The 19547-nt window shown below is 36.5% G+C and overlaps 2 protein-coding genes across 6 annotated transcripts; both read right to left on the bottom strand.

The window, feature by feature from the left end:
* LOC18780473 (40S ribosomal protein S2-4) lies at window positions 1817–4280 on the bottom strand. The gene is made up of 2 exons (XM_007213766.2): window positions 3524–4280; window positions 1817–2242 (listed from the first exon to the last, which is right to left on the bottom strand). The coding sequence occupies exons 1-2, from the start codon at window positions 4184–4186 to the stop codon at window positions 2084–2086; spliced, it is 822 nt and encodes a 273-aa protein (XP_007213828.1). The 5' UTR covers window positions 4187–4280; the 3' UTR covers window positions 1817–2083.
* Window positions 5833–18742, bottom strand: LOC18779968. 5 transcript variants are annotated; one of them, XM_020557020.1, is made up of 19 exons: window positions 18112–18742; window positions 16911–17427; window positions 16427–16670; window positions 15516–15787; window positions 14404–14574; window positions 13493–14275; window positions 13259–13353; window positions 12610–12672; window positions 12373–12461; window positions 12196–12261; window positions 11057–11632; window positions 10744–10818; window positions 10475–10545; window positions 10300–10357; window positions 9783–10038; window positions 8179–9480; window positions 6576–8012; window positions 6320–6392; window positions 5833–6192 (listed from the first exon to the last, which is right to left on the bottom strand). In XM_020557020.1, exons 2-16 carry the CDS (start codon window positions 17330–17332, stop codon window positions 8792–8794), a joined length of 3930 nt encoding a protein of 1309 aa, XP_020412609.1. In that variant the 5' UTR covers window positions 17333–17427; window positions 18112–18742; the 3' UTR covers window positions 5833–6192; window positions 6320–6392; window positions 6576–8012; window positions 8179–8791. The 5 variants fall into 5 exon arrangements, with proteins under 5 accessions (XP_020412609.1, XP_020412611.1, XP_020412610.1 ...); XM_020557022.1 differs by having other exon boundaries at window positions 6320–8012; window positions 16911–17325; XM_020557021.1 differs by having other exon boundaries at window positions 6320–8012; window positions 16911–17386.

Genomic DNA, 19547 nt, shown 5'->3' on the forward strand with positions numbered 1-19547 from the left:
TAAATCGCGACCCAAATCTTGTAATGTACATGTTTATGGATCCACTTTGCAACATTATGGTACCCTGGTATCCAAAAAATTGTAAAATCGGCCCTTAATATTGTAAACTCTCATTTCACTAGAATAAGGACCCCAATTTACGTCTTCATGGTCCAGACTTACCAATTCTTTGTAGTATGATTCAATATCCTTATAAAATAAGTTCCCTCGACTCTGAAGCTAGTGAGCTCCCAAAATACCTTGTGCTAGATGGAGGCAGACATGCACATATAAGGCACATCACCTCCTCTCCATTAGTCGATGTAGGATGTTATAATTCTCTTTACAACGTTATAGTACCCTCGGTCCTTAAGCTTTTAATAAAATTGTTTATTAGAATAATGACCTATTTTACATCGCTAAGGTCCACCATTACCAATTCCTTGTAACGTGGATCCATGCCCTATAAAATTTCGAGTATTTTAGTTGAAATTGTATATATTATATGTAAATATCATATTTATGTATTATTTATTGATTATAAAATGCAATATATATTATTTAAGTATTAAATTATTAGATATTTTTATTTAACAATTTTTTTATTGATCGGATGTGAACCAATATATTACGAGGATATGAACCAAAAACTAGAGAAGGATTATAAGGGAACTTTTTGTAGGAAGATGCTATGAGTTATCTTCAAAAAATAATATATTTTTTTGGTTATAAGGCATTTGTTTAAAGTTGTTTTTAGAATAAGCACGTATACATATATATATTTATTTAATAATATGTCATCTTGAGAAATAATTATAGTGTGGCTTCAGAGTCTGGTCATATAATATTTATTATAATATAAGTTGATATTTATTGATATTATGTCTTAAAAGTTGAATATCTTATCATGATTGATATTATAACACATGAACAAATTATATTATGTAGTCGTATTTTAGTTATAACAAAACAAAAAAAAATCATTTAGATGTTCAAAAATTATTTTTGGTTACCAAAAAAAAAAAAAACAATTTCAGTTTGGCTAATTGAATTTATATAAAGCTACCCAAGTTTATTGTTTTTGGTTACAAGTTATATAAAGCAACCCCTAACTCATGAATCATAAAAAAAATCTACAAGTGTAGGAAATAATTGTAACAACATTGTGGTCCACCTTAATCCATAACACTGTAAGACCCTAATTTACAAAGAAAATGTCACATAGTACCAATAAGAATGGACTTTGGAGGAGTAAAATTTGTGTTATTATCCTTGTAAACACAACTGAAAATCTTGTAATCTACGAGAAAACTTGTAAACTTTCTAATTTTATACTCATTTTTCTTGACTTTTAATCCTAACAATGTTATAAAATCCATGGGGGTTAGGAAAAGAATATAAATTTATAATACTTCTTGGATGTCTACAAAAGTACAGCTATGTAACATAGAGTTCAACAATTAATATAGTTCTTATTTTAGAAATTGATTTCAACCAATTACATAAACAAAACTCGAGGTGAAAAAATTTGATGGATAAAGACTTTCAAACTTTCAAATAAATGTTGATGCGCATTCACCAATTCTATGAAACAAAAATTGAAACTATCAACCTCAATTAAATTTTAAAACCTAGCATAAAATATTGAGGAATTACCACAACTAACCATCATAATTCATATAAATAAAACCAGCAACTCATAATGAATGTCATTGTGAGTCAAATAGAATAAATTCAATTGAAAAATAACATGCCAAATCATATGCCAATTGACAAACAGAGAGGCCATGATTGCATGACCTTTATGCAATTGCATTTGCATTAAATATTAATAAAAGATGGAAACTGGAGCACTTGTATAACCGGTAACCAATTTAAAAAAAAATCTGGGCACATCAGTGTGCATTATAGACGTTCCCTTGATTGAACATCCAAATGGAATGTAAGCATTGGTAAATCTCTGCGAAAACAAAAATATTCCAGCATAGTTTAAACAAACAAAAACAAGATGAAACAAATTACAAAAACGTTGATAAACCAAAAAGGTAACATATTGCAGAAACTAAGATTTCATCTTCAATAAACACTAGCTCTCTGAGTCAGACTAGGCTTCTACTTTCTCCACATCTTCAATGAGAAGGGGCTTGGTTGGCCTTCCCAACAGGTCTGTGAACTCTTGGAACGGAGATTTGCTGAAGCGTGTCTCTTTCCAGAATTCAGGGGTCAGAAAACCGTAAGTCTTCAGGAGGCAATCGAAAGTAGCCTGCAAAAAATGCATTCACATAAATGATTAGATACAACGCAAATAATATGAGATTCAAGTACCACTTAGTTCGGTCTAGTTAAATTACATCTTTAACTGAGGAATTCAACCCAAACTGAAGGGTGGCGATTATAAATTTTCTTTGTACTGAAGGCAATAGCAAATCAAGAACTAAAATGACTACCAAGGAGCAAACTATATAGCATAAAGAACAATTGACACTCAGGGTCAAGAGGAAAGCTACTCATTTCAATCCGTTCTACATTGAAATCACAGGTCCACCCTAAACTTAACATATTGGTTCACAGAAGTCCTATCTTGAAGAAGCTCTGCAACATCACCAATCAAATTTATATATTTATTTAATGCTCATACTTCAGAGTCGGGCTGCCAGGATCATCAGAGGGGCCAAGGGTCAGACCTTCCAAATCCATTTACCAGCCCAACCATTAAAAAGTTTTCAAAGCCCGACTACGCAAAGAATTAGAATTTAGTGCTATCTTGTTCAAAAATATTAATGCTTCAACCGCACTTCATGTCAAAATGCCACTTCCATAATTTCCACAACCACAAGATGCACTAAAACTTTTTGCATTCATGCATCCTCAATCATGCTAACACACACAAACTAAAACTGTTAAATTATAGGGAGACTTTGGAAAAACCCAAAGGAGAGAGAAAATTTTTAAAAGAAGCAAAAATGGACAAAATTACCCTTATTTATTTTTTAATTTCCTAAGAAATCCTTTACATTTGCATGTCTTTGGTTTGAAAGTTGAGAGGTTATTCTGTCTTTTTTGAAAAAGCTTTGGCTTTTTCTAAAAGTGAAATTTTTTTTATGAGTAAAACCTAAATTTACTTAAATTTATATGCCAAATAAGAGATTATCCAGAAAATGTATTAGATCTGCACAAACCATTGCTGAAGCATTAACCAAAGATTTCCCACTACTAAAAATATGCAAAACAAAATGTTAAAGATTGTTAAGAGCTTCCTGAGATGGGTAGATTTCAATTTCAACTACACAACACTCAACTCCACAAGCTCATCACATTCTTCTTTCAAATTTCATTTGCATATTTCTAAGAGTAAGAACTCTTTGACCAAATTTCATTTGCATATTATTAATTCAAGATTAATAGCATCACCAAAAGCCACCCAACACACTCTGATACTTATTCGGCAAACTAAACAACATCCAATAAATAATAATAATGTACAAACAATCAACTAATGTGAAAACACAAAAAAACAATGAAAATTTGGATAGACTAGATATACCTTGACAAAGTTGCCAAGCGTCTTGGTGGAGCCACGGGATGAGGTGAAAACATCATCAATACCAGCAAACTGCAGGACCTTCTTGGGCACACGGGCAGCCACAATTCCAGCACCACGGGGAGCGGGCACCATCCTGACTGTGACAGAGCCACACTTGCCGGTCACCTTACACGGCACCGTATGGGGCTTCCCAATCTTGTTACCCCAGTACCCTCTCCTCACCGGAATCACAGAAAGCTTAGCCAATATAATAGCGCCACGTATCGCAGTGGCCACCTCCTTGCTGCACTTGACTCCGAGCCCGACGTGCCCATTGCTGTCGCCGACGACGACGAAGGCCTTAAATCGGGTTCGCTGACCGGCCCGTGTCTGCTTCTGGACCGGCATAATCTTCATCACCTCGTCCTTAAGGCTACCGGAGGCGACGAGAGCGTCGATGATCTGGTGCTCCTTGATGGGTAGAGAGTGGAGGTAGATTTGCTCCAGGCTCTTTATCTTGCCTTCCTTCACGAGGCGGCCGAGCTTGGTCACTGGGACCCACTTCTCTTCCTCCTCGCGGCGCCCGGGGCGGCGTCGCCCTCCTCCGCGGCCGCGGTCACCTCCGCGCCCGCCGAAGCCTCGGCCGAATCCACCACGGCCTCTCTCTGCTGGTCTCTCTGCCATGGTTCTGTGAGAAGGGATGAGATGGAGAAGGGAGAAGAGTAACGGCTGGAGTGAGAGGGTTTAGGGTTGTGGGCGAAATGAGGGTAGGGATTTGATATCTTCGCTTTTATAGCAAAATGTCTTTTTTTTTTTTTTTTTTTTTTTTTTAAACCAAAAAAGTTTGGTGGTTGTAATATCAACCGTTGGGATCATCCAACGGCTGAAGTAAGCCCCACCAAACCAAAGAAATAGATTTGTGCTTATGCAGAGAATTTTATTTTCTGTGGGTTTATAAGGGCCGTTCGGTAATATTCTCAAAGCTCAGTTTTCATTTTTTATTAAAAATGTGTTCTGTATGGCGTTTTCATTTTCACTGCAATTGTTTTTAGAAAACAAATTCAAATTCATATACAAAAACTAAAAACACCAAATTTTCATTTTCAAATTTTCTACCCAATGTATTGGTCTGATTGCTTTATTTTTTTGGTTGGTCTGATTTTTATTTATTTATTTTTCATTTGTCTTTTTTTATTTTTTTTCAATTTTTAGTTTTTCATTTCACTTCGTTATTTTATTTTGCTATACCAAGTATATTAATTTTATGATAAAACCATCAAGCTTAAAATATGTAATCTAGAAACTGGGTAAAAAATAAACCAATTAAATATGGGTATTTAGATTAGATCACCATTGATGGTAATTAAAATCTATCCTGTTAAATTTTTTTTGGGTAATTGGTTTATTTTAACCCTCCTTCTTTGAAATGACCTGGGCTATTTTCCAATTTCGACAAATAGAGCCCAAGTTTGTTTTGTTAAAAATAGCCCAATAGCCGAATGACTGACGTGCAAAAATTAGGCCTAAACAAGGACAATTGATAAGTCCCTCGTTAATTTTCTTTCTTTGTTTTCATTGAGATGCCATTTTGGTTTTCAAGGTTACATATTTTACCGCTGTGTAACAGTTTTCCATAAAATCGCAGGTCTCCATTGCAAGGGGTCATCCAAGATCAGCTACTGAGAGTTACACGAGAACATTAAAACAGGCAGATTTTGATGAAGAGGAGTATCACGCAGCTCTTAATCTTCCAAATGTCAGATTTGTCTCAAAAATTGTAGAACAATTCATTCCAGTTTCACACAAAGACCGTGTACATAGTACTCGGATTTCGTGACACCATTGAAGCACTTCAGCTTTTTGCAGGAGAAACTAAAATTAAACTGTAGCAGTAGAATATATCAAGTTTATCATCCCTCCATCACAGGGTCGGTCCGGTTCGTCAGCATTACTGTATTTATATTGGGCTTCTGGATTTGCTGCCTTAAGGATGAAGTAAAATGCAGTGAAGATGCATAAATGATGAAATCTGGATATTTTTGACATCTCTGCTAATTCTTTAATTTATTCATGGGTTCATCTGCTCAAAATTTTTAATTGTCCGTAGGATGCTATGGGTTTGGATAGATCCTTTCAGATATCACCAAGAAATCAAATTGTAGAGAGGCTAGAAGATTGTCACTTAGCCTTTGATCCGCTATAAAGCTGTGGAGAAGCAACATCTTTATAAATTTAAACTGGTTCTCTCTTTTCATTTTACAATATATTCCATGAAAATCCAAGTATCAACCAATCTGCTGGAGGCAGCCAATTTAAGAACACGAAAAATGGATAGTGTACTGCTAGAGGCAGCCAACCTAAAACCGTGAAGAAATTTGAAGACAAGCCTCCACATCCAATGAAGCAATCTTTTAATGGAATCAGAAACAATCTGAGCTCTATAAAGCTACCTAAAACAAAAGAATATTTTCTGATTATCCACATGAAACCAAGAAAAGAAGTCAAGATACTAATCAACATGTACATGTAACATGATCCTTAGACGGCCTAGTTCTAGATAATGATACGAGATATAACTACCAAATCTTGTTTTCAAGGAAATCTACTGCCCCGCCATTGAATGTTCTTCCAAGCATATTAAGCGTTTGGAGCAAGGGTCAAGCACGAAGGACTGCTGCCAACAAATTATACTGCATGAATTTCTCATGGTTATTTCGGTCATCATACAGTTGGCGATGCAACCACAGAAACTCACAAATATTTAATTACTAAATTAAAAATGACAATTAAACACAAAATAGGTATCAAAGAACATACCAGTGAAAGGAAACTGTGTTTGTCACTTTGTGAAGCTCCTCCATACCTTATTCATTCATTGGTGGTTTGTACACTTCATAACAAGTTTCAGATTCAGCAAGACATCTAAAAGCATGGAATTCTTGAAGTCCATGATGAAAATCTAGAAAAACTTGCATGTTTGACATAAGGTACATACTTAAAGGTACATTCTCGGAACTAGTATTCGGGTCTATCATTTTATCTTGTGAGCAAAGTCACAAAAAGCATATCGCACCTTTTTTATGATGTGCTACCCGGTTGAAAGCACACCACAAATGTCCAGGTGGATGCAAATTCAAGCCCATCGAAGCTGGGTTCCCATTCCGACACCCTTTACAAATCCTATTTTGAGAACGCAGGAAGATGGATCATCACTTACGTATTTAAATGCACAAAGAATGAAAAAAACTGTTCTTTGGGTTCTATTCACTTACCTTTCATCCTTGACTAACACTCTCTCATCATGTCATTTATTAAAACCCTACAATCCATACTTATCCCAACCCTAACTCTAGAAGCCAACATCATCTTACCCAGTTGCTGCACCAGAAAACTCGTGGACCTCCCCTCATGCTAAGTTTTAAGCCATTAAAACTTCTGGAAAAATTTTCCATTTTACTTGCTACGCGTAGTCCTTAAAACTACTCAAAATATGAATCTTACACTCCAGCACTCCCACAGAATTTCAGAGCTCTCCTACATCAATCATCACACTATATACCTAACTCAGGTTTGCACAAAACAGTTATAGTTCACCTTCAGCCATACAACCCAAAGCATAATTTGAGTTTAAAACACCATTTCAGACTCCCACTGCAAGTATTTAAATCAGTAAAACCTCCCTTGTCATCTTCAAACGCATAGCACTATAGTATCTCTATGGCGAAAAAAGAATCAGAAAATTAAATCCAAAGTACACGGCATTGCATCTAGACAATATGTAGTTTAAAGACTAAAAAGGAACAAGAAAATATATTGAAGGGCATACAAGATGTCCAGAACAAAAAGTTGATATTCAGAGAAAAGACAGGAGCAACAAGAAAGGAGGGGAGAGACGACATCAGTCAGTGACCTAGGTTTGCATGTTTTGCCTACTTTTCTGGCAGAATTGTCAAACTGGATGAATTCAAAATTATTAGAAAAGGTAAGGGTAATCACAGGGAACAAAGAAAATTTGAAGTATAAAGTGTAGGGCCGGAAAAAATGCAAGCAAGCTTCTACATAGATTTATAAGCAAATATTGTTTCAACTTTTAAATAAAGGCATGACAAAGAAAGTTCAGGAAACAATGCAAAGAGCCACAATTTCCAATGTAATAAACGCAAGAAGAACAATGGTTTCTCACTATTGAATGAATATACTCTTATTTGAATAGATTAATAATCTATAAACAAGCTAATGAGTAATGATCCTCAACAGGAAGTGAATAATCAAAGTATCATAACCATAAAATAAAAACAAAACTAGTCACGCAAATAAGAAAGAATATATAGTAGGAGCCCAAGAACAATTCCAACTTCCTGATCTGTATAACTATTCCAACCAGATTATAGGGCAAGGAGAATAAGCATATTCCTTAGCTATTACACAACACCTGCTTGGCATCTTGTAGTAAAAATGAAGAACCTGGCACAGAAACTTGCGAGCTATAAGCATCTCCCAAAAATCCAACCTGCAACAGCAGAGCACAAAAAAGAAGTTCAAGTAAAGAAACTACCAAAAGCAAATGAAACAAATAAATAAAAAAGATGTGATCAAGTTTGAAGTGGATGTTCGTAGAATCAAGTTTCTAAACAGAATGAAATAGTCACGAAATTACATAATTAGAACCCCCTTACCTATACATGCAGAGGTCTTGACTTTAACAGCTCCTGAAACAGAAATAAACCAGAAAAACTTCCCATTTTCTAGAAGCAAAACAAATACCAAGTAACGTTAAGCCCAAGAGCAAAAGTTGTTAGGAGATAAGCTCATAAACAACTTGACAACAACAATCAAGACTCCCTATCAGGTGTAGACGCACTCTAGTTAACCAAATAGATAACCAACCCGTCAAACACACTGACACAAAACATACTCATTAGTGTGACACAGAGATCTAAAATTGGAAGGAAAGTAGCTATCACCTCAGTAAGCACTTAAATATATTCTTAATAGAAGAAGTCATAAATGCTAGAGAAAACAGAAATGAAAGAAGCAAACTACGGTTCAAAAGAATACTGTTATTTGTTATGACAGGAGAATTTATCAGCATGACATAAACAATTGAGATTTGTTTTTGTTTTTTTTTTTATATAACTTCTTTAGATAAGTATACAAAAAGAATGGCCATAATTACATGTGCCTGTTTGCCAGAGCCATAACTTATATTAGCAGGTTGCCCTCTGACAATAACACCATCAATCTTGTCTAAATGTCAAACAATCCAAGGAAATATACAGTATGCTGTTCTCAAAGAAGCATATTTAAATCCGAGAGGTCATCCATAGGTATGTCAAGCCCCTCCGCGATATGGTCTTGCAAACCATCCTCATCAAAGTTCAACCAAGTACTCAGATCTTGATTCCCATCGAGGTCAGTGTCTACTCCTAGTTCTATGGAGTCTAATTCATTCAACTGCAGGTTTCCACAATCTATCTGTTTCTTGGTCTCTGTAGGACCCTCATGATTGTCATTATAGCGTACCGGCCCGACCTCTCGTTTTCTGTTATTACTATTGCCAACAACTTCAATAAAACCACTAGCTGAAGTGACATTGCTAACCAACCCATTTCCTGAAGTTGATAGCTGAGCTGTCTTCTGCTTGGGCTTTGTTTTCGTTTTACGCTCACCCTTATTGTTACCCAATGATTGACGGCCAGCTTTGGCAACAGAATTTCTGGCTGATACATCCTTGTCCCTTTCTCTCTCACTTCTTTTCCCTTTTGCTCGGCCCAGCATGGTACCAGGATTTGATGCAGCTTTCAAGGAAGGACTGCCAACATCATCTAGCAGAACTTCCTTCTTTTTCCCTCTGTAAAATATTGGTCCATTTTTAGCATAATCCTTCGCAGAGCAATGGGTAAGACTTCCAAAAGTACCATCAGAATCTCTGCCATACTTGTTAAGATGATCATGCCGCTCCGTCCAATTGGAAGAACCTGTGAGCAAAAAAAAGGCATTTACTGAAACCAGGTCACCCTAGATTAAGTTTCTGTGAAAAAAATATCTTTAAATAATTAGGGATGTTTGGAAAAAAATCCACATCATGGGAAAGCAGAAAACCAGTGCATAGTTTTTGTCTGATATATATGGCCTCTGACTGAACACCTGCTTTCAATATCTTGGAAATATGCATATTGTAGCACATAAATTTCCTAATGTACACACACAAACAGAGAGTATGCTAAAACTACAAATACACTCATCAAGAGCACAAAAATATAAATAATTAAAGGCCAACCTGACACCACGGGCTCTTGGTGAGAGTTTTGATTTTCAGGTGGCAAACTTAAGCCATCGCATTTCATGGGTTCCGCATTGCCTCCGTGAAGCGGTGCAGCGAAAATGACATCTCGAAGTGCAGGCTCATTAAAGCAACTTATTCCATTTTCTTCATATTTGCGACATCTAGCAAGAGTCCTCTTCGTATAAGCAACAGCAACATGTTTTGGAACCTTAGCAATCTTATATTTTGAAGCGATACTTCCTCGAGTGGCCTACAGAAACCAGAAAATGGGACCTTTTATTGTCTCCGTAACACTTCATATGCTACAATTAAAATTCAGCAAAATGTGCAAATTGAGGCATTTTAAATTAATATCTATCATTTGTGGGTAATTCAGTCAAGATGTGTAAGTAATAGATTTGGGAACATGCAAGTTTGAATTCCATCCCATATGATACACTGTAATACATGATAGATAGCTTCTAATATTGGAGGAATAAACAATGGGAAAATAAGCAATTGCAAAAAGTACCAGAAGCTTTCTGTAAGCCGACTCGACAAGCTTGTCCATGGCAACCTGGTCACGCCGCCTGCAATTCAACAACATAAGATTGAACTTCCACAGAATCTAAGAATTGATATTGTGTTGATGTTCCTAATGAAAAATGTTATACTACAAACTTACAAAACACATTTGAATATCCTACCGTCTTTCGATGTCCATGTTTTCTTCAATTGCTTTAATAAATTTGTTCAACTGCTTCTTCTTACCATCAACCTATAGTGTCCGAAGAATCAGAAAAATCAAACTATGAGACAACAATAGGAAAAGATGTAGAAATGACTCAGAATTTACCAATTGCAAGATAATAATTGTGCAAACAAAGTATTGAGAAGAAATAACTCTGTACAAGTTCAGTTTAACAATGCGGAAACTCAATTATGTTTATAAAAAGTGAAATCTAAGGACCGTAACCTGTTGGTGAAGTAGCTTCTCTAGTCCAACAATATCTTGATCAATTGCTTCATCATCTCCATCTGATAGATCAGGCTGAGACAAGGGAAACGGTAAGGGTGTTAGATTAATGTAAGAAAGGTGTTGAGGAAAGGCAACTGAGAGAGAGAGAGCTGTCATTCAAAATAGTTCCCTAGTTCCCAATTCTGCAGTGGAAGTCATGCAAATTTCTAGCAGAAAAAAGGACTGACCCAGAAAAACTGAGTAAAGTGAAACTATACGGTCACAGAGCCGAGCAATTATACATCATCACTTAAATAAGTTTAGAGCTTACCACTGTTTCTTGATATAGGTCAACACTCTGCAGCTCCAACAAGAGTCTATCCTCCAGAGACATCTGCTCATATGGGCAACCATTTTCAGAAAACGCAGGGAACAGACCACTCCCTGAATGCAATACTGCAAAATCTACTTTCGACAAATCATCTTTGAGTATTTGATTACAGATTCCTGTGGCATTAGCAAAGCCACTAGTCCCATTGCAGGGGAGACTGTCAACGGAACATTGATTGAGATGAGGACCCAAATTGGTTTCGTTTGCAAACAGAATCCCAACCCTGTTCCTTGGCTCAACATTAATAGAGGCGCATGTAGCAGTGGAAGAAACATCTCTGTTATATTGTAAAGACATAGTTCTCCGGTCAATGTCTTTTTCAAAATCTTCAATTTCATCTTCCATGATTAGAGCTGACAATACTCTTTGGTACAGTGGAGGCACTTTCTTCATTCCTTCGGAGTCTAATCTTCCACGTGATATACCTCCATTTTGAATATGGTCTTGCAAGTTCCTCTCTTTTGATCCAGAAGCAAGAGTCTTGGACGCAAAATTTTCTTCACGCACAATATCACCCTGAGAAAACAAGATAACTTCATAAGTAACAAGATGTCTGGCATCCTACTCAGCAGGATGTTTGTCTTCGTCAAGAACACCTAATTGTAAAGTAGAAGTTAAGCAAAATGAGCTGATTAGAATAATTTTAAATATCATCAAGATTGAACCCATAGAATGTCTTCGTTTTTTTTTTTTTTTTCCTTTAGATGACAAGTTGAATTGATGTATGTCCTTGCAAGCAAACTATCATTTTCAAAATTCATACCACCACTCATCATTCTTTATGTGTTACTAACCTAACTGCAGGATACTGCATGCAAAGTTTGGTAAAACAGGAGTTGGAAAATGTGTTATTAAACATTTGAAAACCATAATGAATGCATAAAAGCATAGCGTAAATACACGTCTGGAGTGGCACACTTTGGGATGAGATAAAAGGGTCAAAATTCAAGTATTCCATCAAATTAAATATGACACTGGATTAAAAACTACCAAGATTAAGTGTGAAGAAGATGGAAGAGAGTGCAAAACTGGAAATCATAACATGCTATCGAACAACATAATTGGCTATTAGACATTACCAAAACATTATTTCCATTGCCAAACATCAGAGATATGCATTCATCCTTCTCCTCCATACATATGAGCTGATTCAAATGGAAACATAAAAATATAGAAAGAGTTTGTCAGGGACCCATATCAATATAATAAAATAGATTTTTTTTTAGTGAGAAGTAGTTATAAATTTTAGCAACTACCTGCTCCTTCAAGTAAGATGCCTCCTCTAAACTGACAGGACCAAAGATTGGTTCCATTTTCTTCCAAAATGAACTAGAACAAGCAAAATCTACAAAAACAACCAAACAATACCATGGTGAAAAATATGTATATGAACATAACACATTCATGATAATGCAAATATGTGTTCATATAATACATAAAGTATATATTGCTAAATGAAGGAGAAAAAAACAATATTAGTCTTAGAAACATACTTCTGGAATTACAAGCAAAAGCTGCAGCTGCTAAAAGTTCTTCACGGTCATCACCCGATTCACCTGAAACATGAAATGCAAAAGCATATCATTGCAACCCATTAATTTCAAAGAGCCAAACCCTGATATGCAGTATGAATTGTCGTCTATTTTCTATAGGAAAAAATATGAAGAAATGAAAACAATATATCTCACCATAGAAGATTCAAAATCATATAATGGAAATCAGGTTTCTCATCATTGACTGAGTGTACACATGCATACCAATGAAAGTTAATTCTTTTTGGCAGATGACATAAAAATATACAGGAATGTATTTAACCAAATACCCAAACGCTAATACTATTTGATGTCTGAGAAATTTAGAAGAGAATAACTTTTATTACTGGCATGCGATGAAGACCAAAACTTATCAAAGCCTGCAAAATTCTTTAAAGAACACATCCAGGCAGAGTTTTTGCAAATTCTGATATCTAGGAAGCCCAAACATCCTAAAACAAGAGTCATAATTCTAAATTTTAGTTTGCACTCCCAAATATAACCTCCAAGTATAATAATTTCTTTGAGCAACCTTTTGGTATCATTACAATAACACATAGCAAAAGCACCTAATCCAAACATACCAATGAATGAAAAACTGGTACAGTACCTGCAAAATCAGGAGACCCGTTGGTTGATATATGCCCCGGACAAGCAAAGGCCTTCCGATCTGACAGTTTCTTCAGAGGAGGTCGTCCTGACTTACTGAAACAAGAAAAAACAACAAAGCTTAGATATAACGATGACAACATCTGGTTTAACAGGAAAATGAAACCATAAGATTGAAATAGAAATTGGTTGACACTGAAACAGAACATTAATAAATAAATAAATGAGTTAACACCTTCCATTCCTCTCAGAACCAGGCCTCATACTTTTAAGTGGCTTTGTCGAGGCTGGAGTCTCCAATTTTTCCCTGGTAGCTACAGTGCTAGCCCTAGAAATGGATGAACCCCTGCCACTCCTTCCCTGTCTCCGCACACCAACTCCAATTTCCTCTTTATTGAGCAGTTTATTCTTCTTTGTAGGCAATAGGGAAGAACCAGTATTCTGTACAGCAGTCACAGCTCTATCATCTACTTCACCACCACCTGGTCCTTTCTCTTTCAATCTACTTTCACGGTTTTCACCAGCACCAGATTCTTCACTTTCAGATAATCTGGCAGGAGATGAAACAATTTCTTGTTTAACTCTAATTTGGTGGGCACAATTCGAAACACTCTTTTGAAGCAGCCCATTGGTTCCAAAAGAATTTAACCTAGCACCAGCATCAGAAGGTGAATAACCTTCTGAGGGTATCTGCAGTTCATCATGGTTTGACACAGGAGACACTAGATTTGATCTTCTGGTTCGAGAGATTTTTTGTGGTCTCTGACCAACCCATTGAGCCATGGGGGGTGAGGCTGATCCTGTGGGCATTGGACGCTTGCGATTGATAGCCCCATTTATGGAATGATTTTTGTTTACAGTTGCAGGTTGTTCCCATCCCTCAGGTGTTCCAGATGTACGAGGAAAACTAGGAGATGAGTTGCTTGCTGTGATAGGGCCATTTCTTGGTGCCCTTGAAGCCTTTCCTTTTGTCACTGGAGTAGGACTGGGTATTTGACTATCCTCACGAACATTTAATCTGAACAGAGTGATTACCAAATAAGACATTTAGCAAGTTGGTATAAAATACTATGACAACAAATCAGTCAAAGAAATCTTTAATGCAGCTACAAGAAACTCTTTTATGAGCAAAGTATGAGTACATACTTATTGTTTCCCTTTGATCCAAGTCGCTCCTTACTCAACCCAGCCATTAAATCCCTTGAAAGAGAGACCTTGTCCAGCTCATTCTTTAGCACAACACGGGCATTAGCATTGACAGACAAGGAATTAGAGTCTAACTTGTTAATGCCATTACCACCATTAAATGACCCTGATCTGTAAGAGTTGAGAAGTTTCACATATTAGTTATAGCAAGCAGCAAAAAAGACTAATAATGGGCACAACCAACTAAAGTATTATTGCAAGAAAGCAAGACAAGTTTGGAGGAAAATGGATGAGTAGGAATCATCTAATGATGATGACCCAGAAAATGTCCACATAATTCATGATCAAACCACCACTTCCCTAAAGAAGAGAGTGAAAATTTTAAAAAACACATGCGCACAAAGTTCAATGATTATAACAATTCTGGTTAACAAATGACACAACACATGATTTCGTCTTTCACTTCTTAGGGCTTTACATATTAAAGAGGAGACCCCTTAACAAAATTGTTCAGAAATATGTGGGACAATGGAGTAATATAATCACACATGTAATTAAATTTTCTTGGAAAACCCACAAATATTTATTCCCAAGTTGAAATGTAACTCCCTTAACACTCAAATCTCCAAATACCTTAATTTTAATAGCATCAACCTCCCACAACTAAAGCTGAGCTTGAACTCTGTCACAATTGTACCAAACTAAGCTCAACAGGCCTTAGTTTGGCTAGCTTAAATTGTTTAAAGCCCTGCCCTAAGAAAGATTTGCATTGCAAAAAAGATGACAAAACCAAGAAATTGACATTTCCGAATTGCAACGAATATTCTTCTATTCAATTTTACACTGTACAGTCAAAAAAGGATTTTAATGAGAAAAAATAACATCAAAGCCGGTTTTGTAGTATCAAACTATTCTTTTTGAATAGATGTAGTATCAAACTATTCAACAACAAAACAGCATGCCAGGACAGAAATCTACAAGGCTGCAAGTTTAAATAATAAAAATTAGTTTGTAACACTACGTTAATTTCATGGTTCTATAAAGTTGTCGTGGATACTTAAAATTACAACTCAATTTGATTAGAGTATTTTTTTTAACATATAAGAAGTCACCTGAAACCTTGAGCATCACTAGCTTGGGGACCAGGCTCATCAGTAGGCTTATGATGCAAGTTTCGTTTTAGCTCTGCATCACCATCCATGGGTCTGCTAAATACAGTGCCTACAGAACGCTTCCTTTTCATCTTCTTATCCCATGCTTCCCCTCCAGCAGGCAGTCGGCGAATCTTTTCCTCAACAACATCAGAGCCTTCACCTCTAAGCATATCCCTATCTTTTCCCATGACCACAGGCTGCCTTGTGAGCATATTACTTCTGCCTTCAGCCTGAAAGAATAAAGTTAACCACACAAATTATATCTTATTCAGTAACACAGGTAACTTGATGTGAAATTCTCATTGAATCAGCAAGTCGGGATTTTAAAGTTAGGAAGATAATGCTAAATCTGAAAGGTCAGTACCACTCTGTCAGAGAATTTAGTAAATCTTTGGCACCAGTTAATTTTTTCATTTAAAGTTTCCCTTCAGTCTTTTATTGTTTCATATGCCACTACCTATGTTTGCCTTGTGATTTTGATCTGATTTCTCTTCCCAGGTTGTATTTCCTTTCTCTTTTGTAAGACTAACATTTCTCATTAAAAAACCACAAAGATATCGAAATTTGATCATTGATCTTTCTTGCACAAACTACAGATTTGAATATTAACAGCAGATGAAAATGCGTCTGTGGGTTCATTTCTTTGTATGTGCACATACACACATAAGTGTGTATGTACATCCATGTTTGTATGCAACTGTTTATAGTGTTAATGCACACAGATATGTATGCATGCATGCAATGTAGTAATCAAATTCGTACCACAGAGGATACTAACAAACTTGTATGCAATCAAACCACAAGGTCAAATCTAATAATCCAAAATTTATATAGATAAGAAGACAATTCAAAAGTTTCTGTATACAAACCCTTATTTCTGTGACCGATGAGCGAACACGTCTATTCATCACGACAGTCTTAGTCCTGTCTTCCAGCCTTTGATTCATAAGATCTGAAGAGTTTCGATTCATCTGAGCTCCCATCTTCGGCAAGTTTGACCCACCTGATCTTTCATTTGTTATAAACTCATTCCTTTGCTGCTTCTTTAAGTTTAAAGCTTCACAGTACCTGTTCAATTTGTCTATAGATTCATCCAACCGTTTTGCTCTAACCCTGACCAAAAAGTGTTGCAACATCAGTACAGGGCTAACTTTTGGAATAAAATATATATACACATTGACACAAACAACCAAAGGTATAGTATCCAGGGAAACATGTAGACACAAGGCAGAAAGTTCAATTATCTTTATTAGAAATACAGATTTATTTTTGAACTTCATAAAAAACTTATAGCATTACTAAAGAGGATCTGAAGGCACAAATGAACAATATCAGAGGAGCCACTCAAATTACCTGGCCTTGTTTGAGGCATCTAGCACGCTGGCTTTGACCCACTTTAGTTCCTCTGTAGCCACTGGAGGGTGAGGCTTTAGATGAGCTGTTCCAAATGCATTGTCTTCTGCAGTTCCCCCAAAAGATACTCCCAGAACCCTCCTTAACTCACCTAACGAAGGACACTTCTGATCAGCCATTGTAATAGGATCTAACATCAAGCACTGAGGCAGTGGAGGCAAATTCCCTGTCGAATAAGCACTGCCCCTGGGCGTACAACCACCAGAACTAAACATCCGACTCTCACTACCCTCACGGAAGCTTCCAGACCTATCCAAACTGGCACCAGGGTAATTTCCCCTCAGCCCATTTGGGTAGGACCCTGCAAAGGCCAACTCCTCCGGACTGGCAGAACTCATCTCAAATCTCACACTTCCTGCCATTACTCAGGCCCAAGGGAACCAGCTCATATCAACAAATAGCTTCTTCCTCGAAACCTAGTTAAACTCACTCAAGAAACAATCTCAAAAGGAGTGATCTACAAGTAACCCGATTTTGGACAAATCAATTAGTACAAAACCAAAAACCATTCAAAATTTGTTCTTTAAATAAATTCATCAATAATTTATACTCAATAAAGTAAAAATAAAACACTAATCTTTATAGGAAACAATTATAATACAGTGGCGTGTAACTAAACAAATGGTACTAAAGTTTTTTTTCTTTTTTTGTTTTTCTGTTGCCAAACAAATGGTACTAAAGTTTATGTAACTTCACTTTACGAAAACAGAACTGAGTTCAGATAATTCAAGACAGAGTTGACTAAAAGCTTCCGTTTCCTCATGTCCCAAAAGAAATGCAAACGACATCTAGATTCTAAATTATATATCTTCTGAGGTTCCTACATTTACTGAGCAACTCAACAACTACAATTATCCATATATTACTCTTTTTTTTCATATGACTCAACCCCAAAATCAACCTTTATCACTATGAAAACCACATAAACAGCTCAAATTCAAACCAATTCGGATAAAAAAAACCTGACAATCACAATATTCAGAAGAAAAACAAAATCAACGACCCGCTATGCAACCTGATTCAAGCTACTAAAAACTAGGGTTTACCGAAATTGCACCAAATTGAACCCGAATTTCCCTGGAAAATACAAAATTCGAGCCAAGAAAAGCTATACACAAATCGAAACGGAAGCGAGACTTACCGGCATTGACCGATCGCGCAAGAGATCGAATTGAAGGGAGGACAAAGTATCAGTGAATTCTAGGGATTTGGGTTTTGGGTTTTGGGCATTGGAGGCTTGCAGCTGTCGTCGTGGAGATTCTGTGAGAGAGAAAGAGGGGGGAAAGAGGAATTGCTGAGGGTCCCACAGTAATTTAGGGGCTGACCTTTGACTGCCGAGTCCAGGAGAGGAGAGAGGAGAAGACAGTGGGACTAGAAATCAGGGCCTTTATCTGGTTTTGGGTTTTGTTTAACCGCTGGATTGGACCGCTGCTCCCTCGGTCCCCTTAAATTTAGAGAGGGACGGCAAAAAATTTCTTCTTATTTTTCACTTTTGTTTTTAATTATTTTCCTTCATAGGCAAAGCCATGAACATGATTCAATCATGGGCTCTCTCTTATTTTCTTTTTTTTCCTCTCATTGTACCTTTTCTAGGCATATGTGGAGGTTGTGGATAGTGTGTAGGTAATGTATGGGACAAAAAATGATGTAATTGAAAAAAAAAAAAAAAAAAAAAGAGGAAAAAAAAAGAAAGAGGTTTGGATTTGCAAAAAATGGACTTGGAGTTGACTTGGGAGTTTGATTCGTGATGTGTGTATATCTAATTTAATGCAACACTATAAGAACACAGACGTGTGTTCAGGTCAACACAAGGTACACAACGAAAACGTAGCTCTAACCAAAAATTCTATTTGTCTAAAAGAAAAGGAAGCTTGGAAAAGTTCTTAATTGGGAAGGCATGGGTTAGGTTAGGTTGGGTCGGTTTTAGTCTCAACCTGATGTATAGCGGTTTATGATTTCTTGAATTCAAAATCCACTCATTATTAGGCTAACCCAACTCAACCCAAACTTTATGTGGTCTGGTTTGGTGGTTCAATCGGGTTGACTCAAAATTATGCATACTTTTAAGTTTTGGTTCCAATCCGTACATAACAATTTATGATGTTTTGAACCCAAGACCCGCTCATTTTAGATCAACCCAACCCACTATAATCGAGTTGGCGGTTTAGTCGAGTTGACCCGAAATCCCTACTTCTTATCATGTGTCACCCCGTTTTACTTTCTTAAGTTGATGTGTCTTGGTTGGAGTACAATCATTCTATGGTACCACAAGAGTACTGTTAGTAAATAACCAATGACATATTTAAAAATTATATAAGCAAGCCTAGAAAATAAAACGACAGGCAGAGTTGTCAGTGGGACTCTAAACAAAAATATACCTTTTAAGGAGAAATTCCATTTATTTCTCCTTTATAAGACAATACGAGAGGAGTGCCGTATCACTACATTGGATTGTCAATGATAACTTCAAAATAAAAAGAGTAACGATATTAGCACTCTTCAATTAACTCTTGTATTCTAAAAATTATTGTGTCATCGTAGGCAGCGGCATACCCATTGTGGGCCAAGGGAGTCAAT

The sequence above is a fragment of the Prunus persica genome, chromosome G2 (genome assembly GCF_000346465.2).
Source record: "Prunus persica cultivar Lovell chromosome G2, Prunus_persica_NCBIv2, whole genome shotgun sequence".
In the NCBI taxonomy this organism is placed as follows: domain Eukaryota; kingdom Viridiplantae; phylum Streptophyta; class Magnoliopsida; order Rosales; family Rosaceae; genus Prunus; species Prunus persica.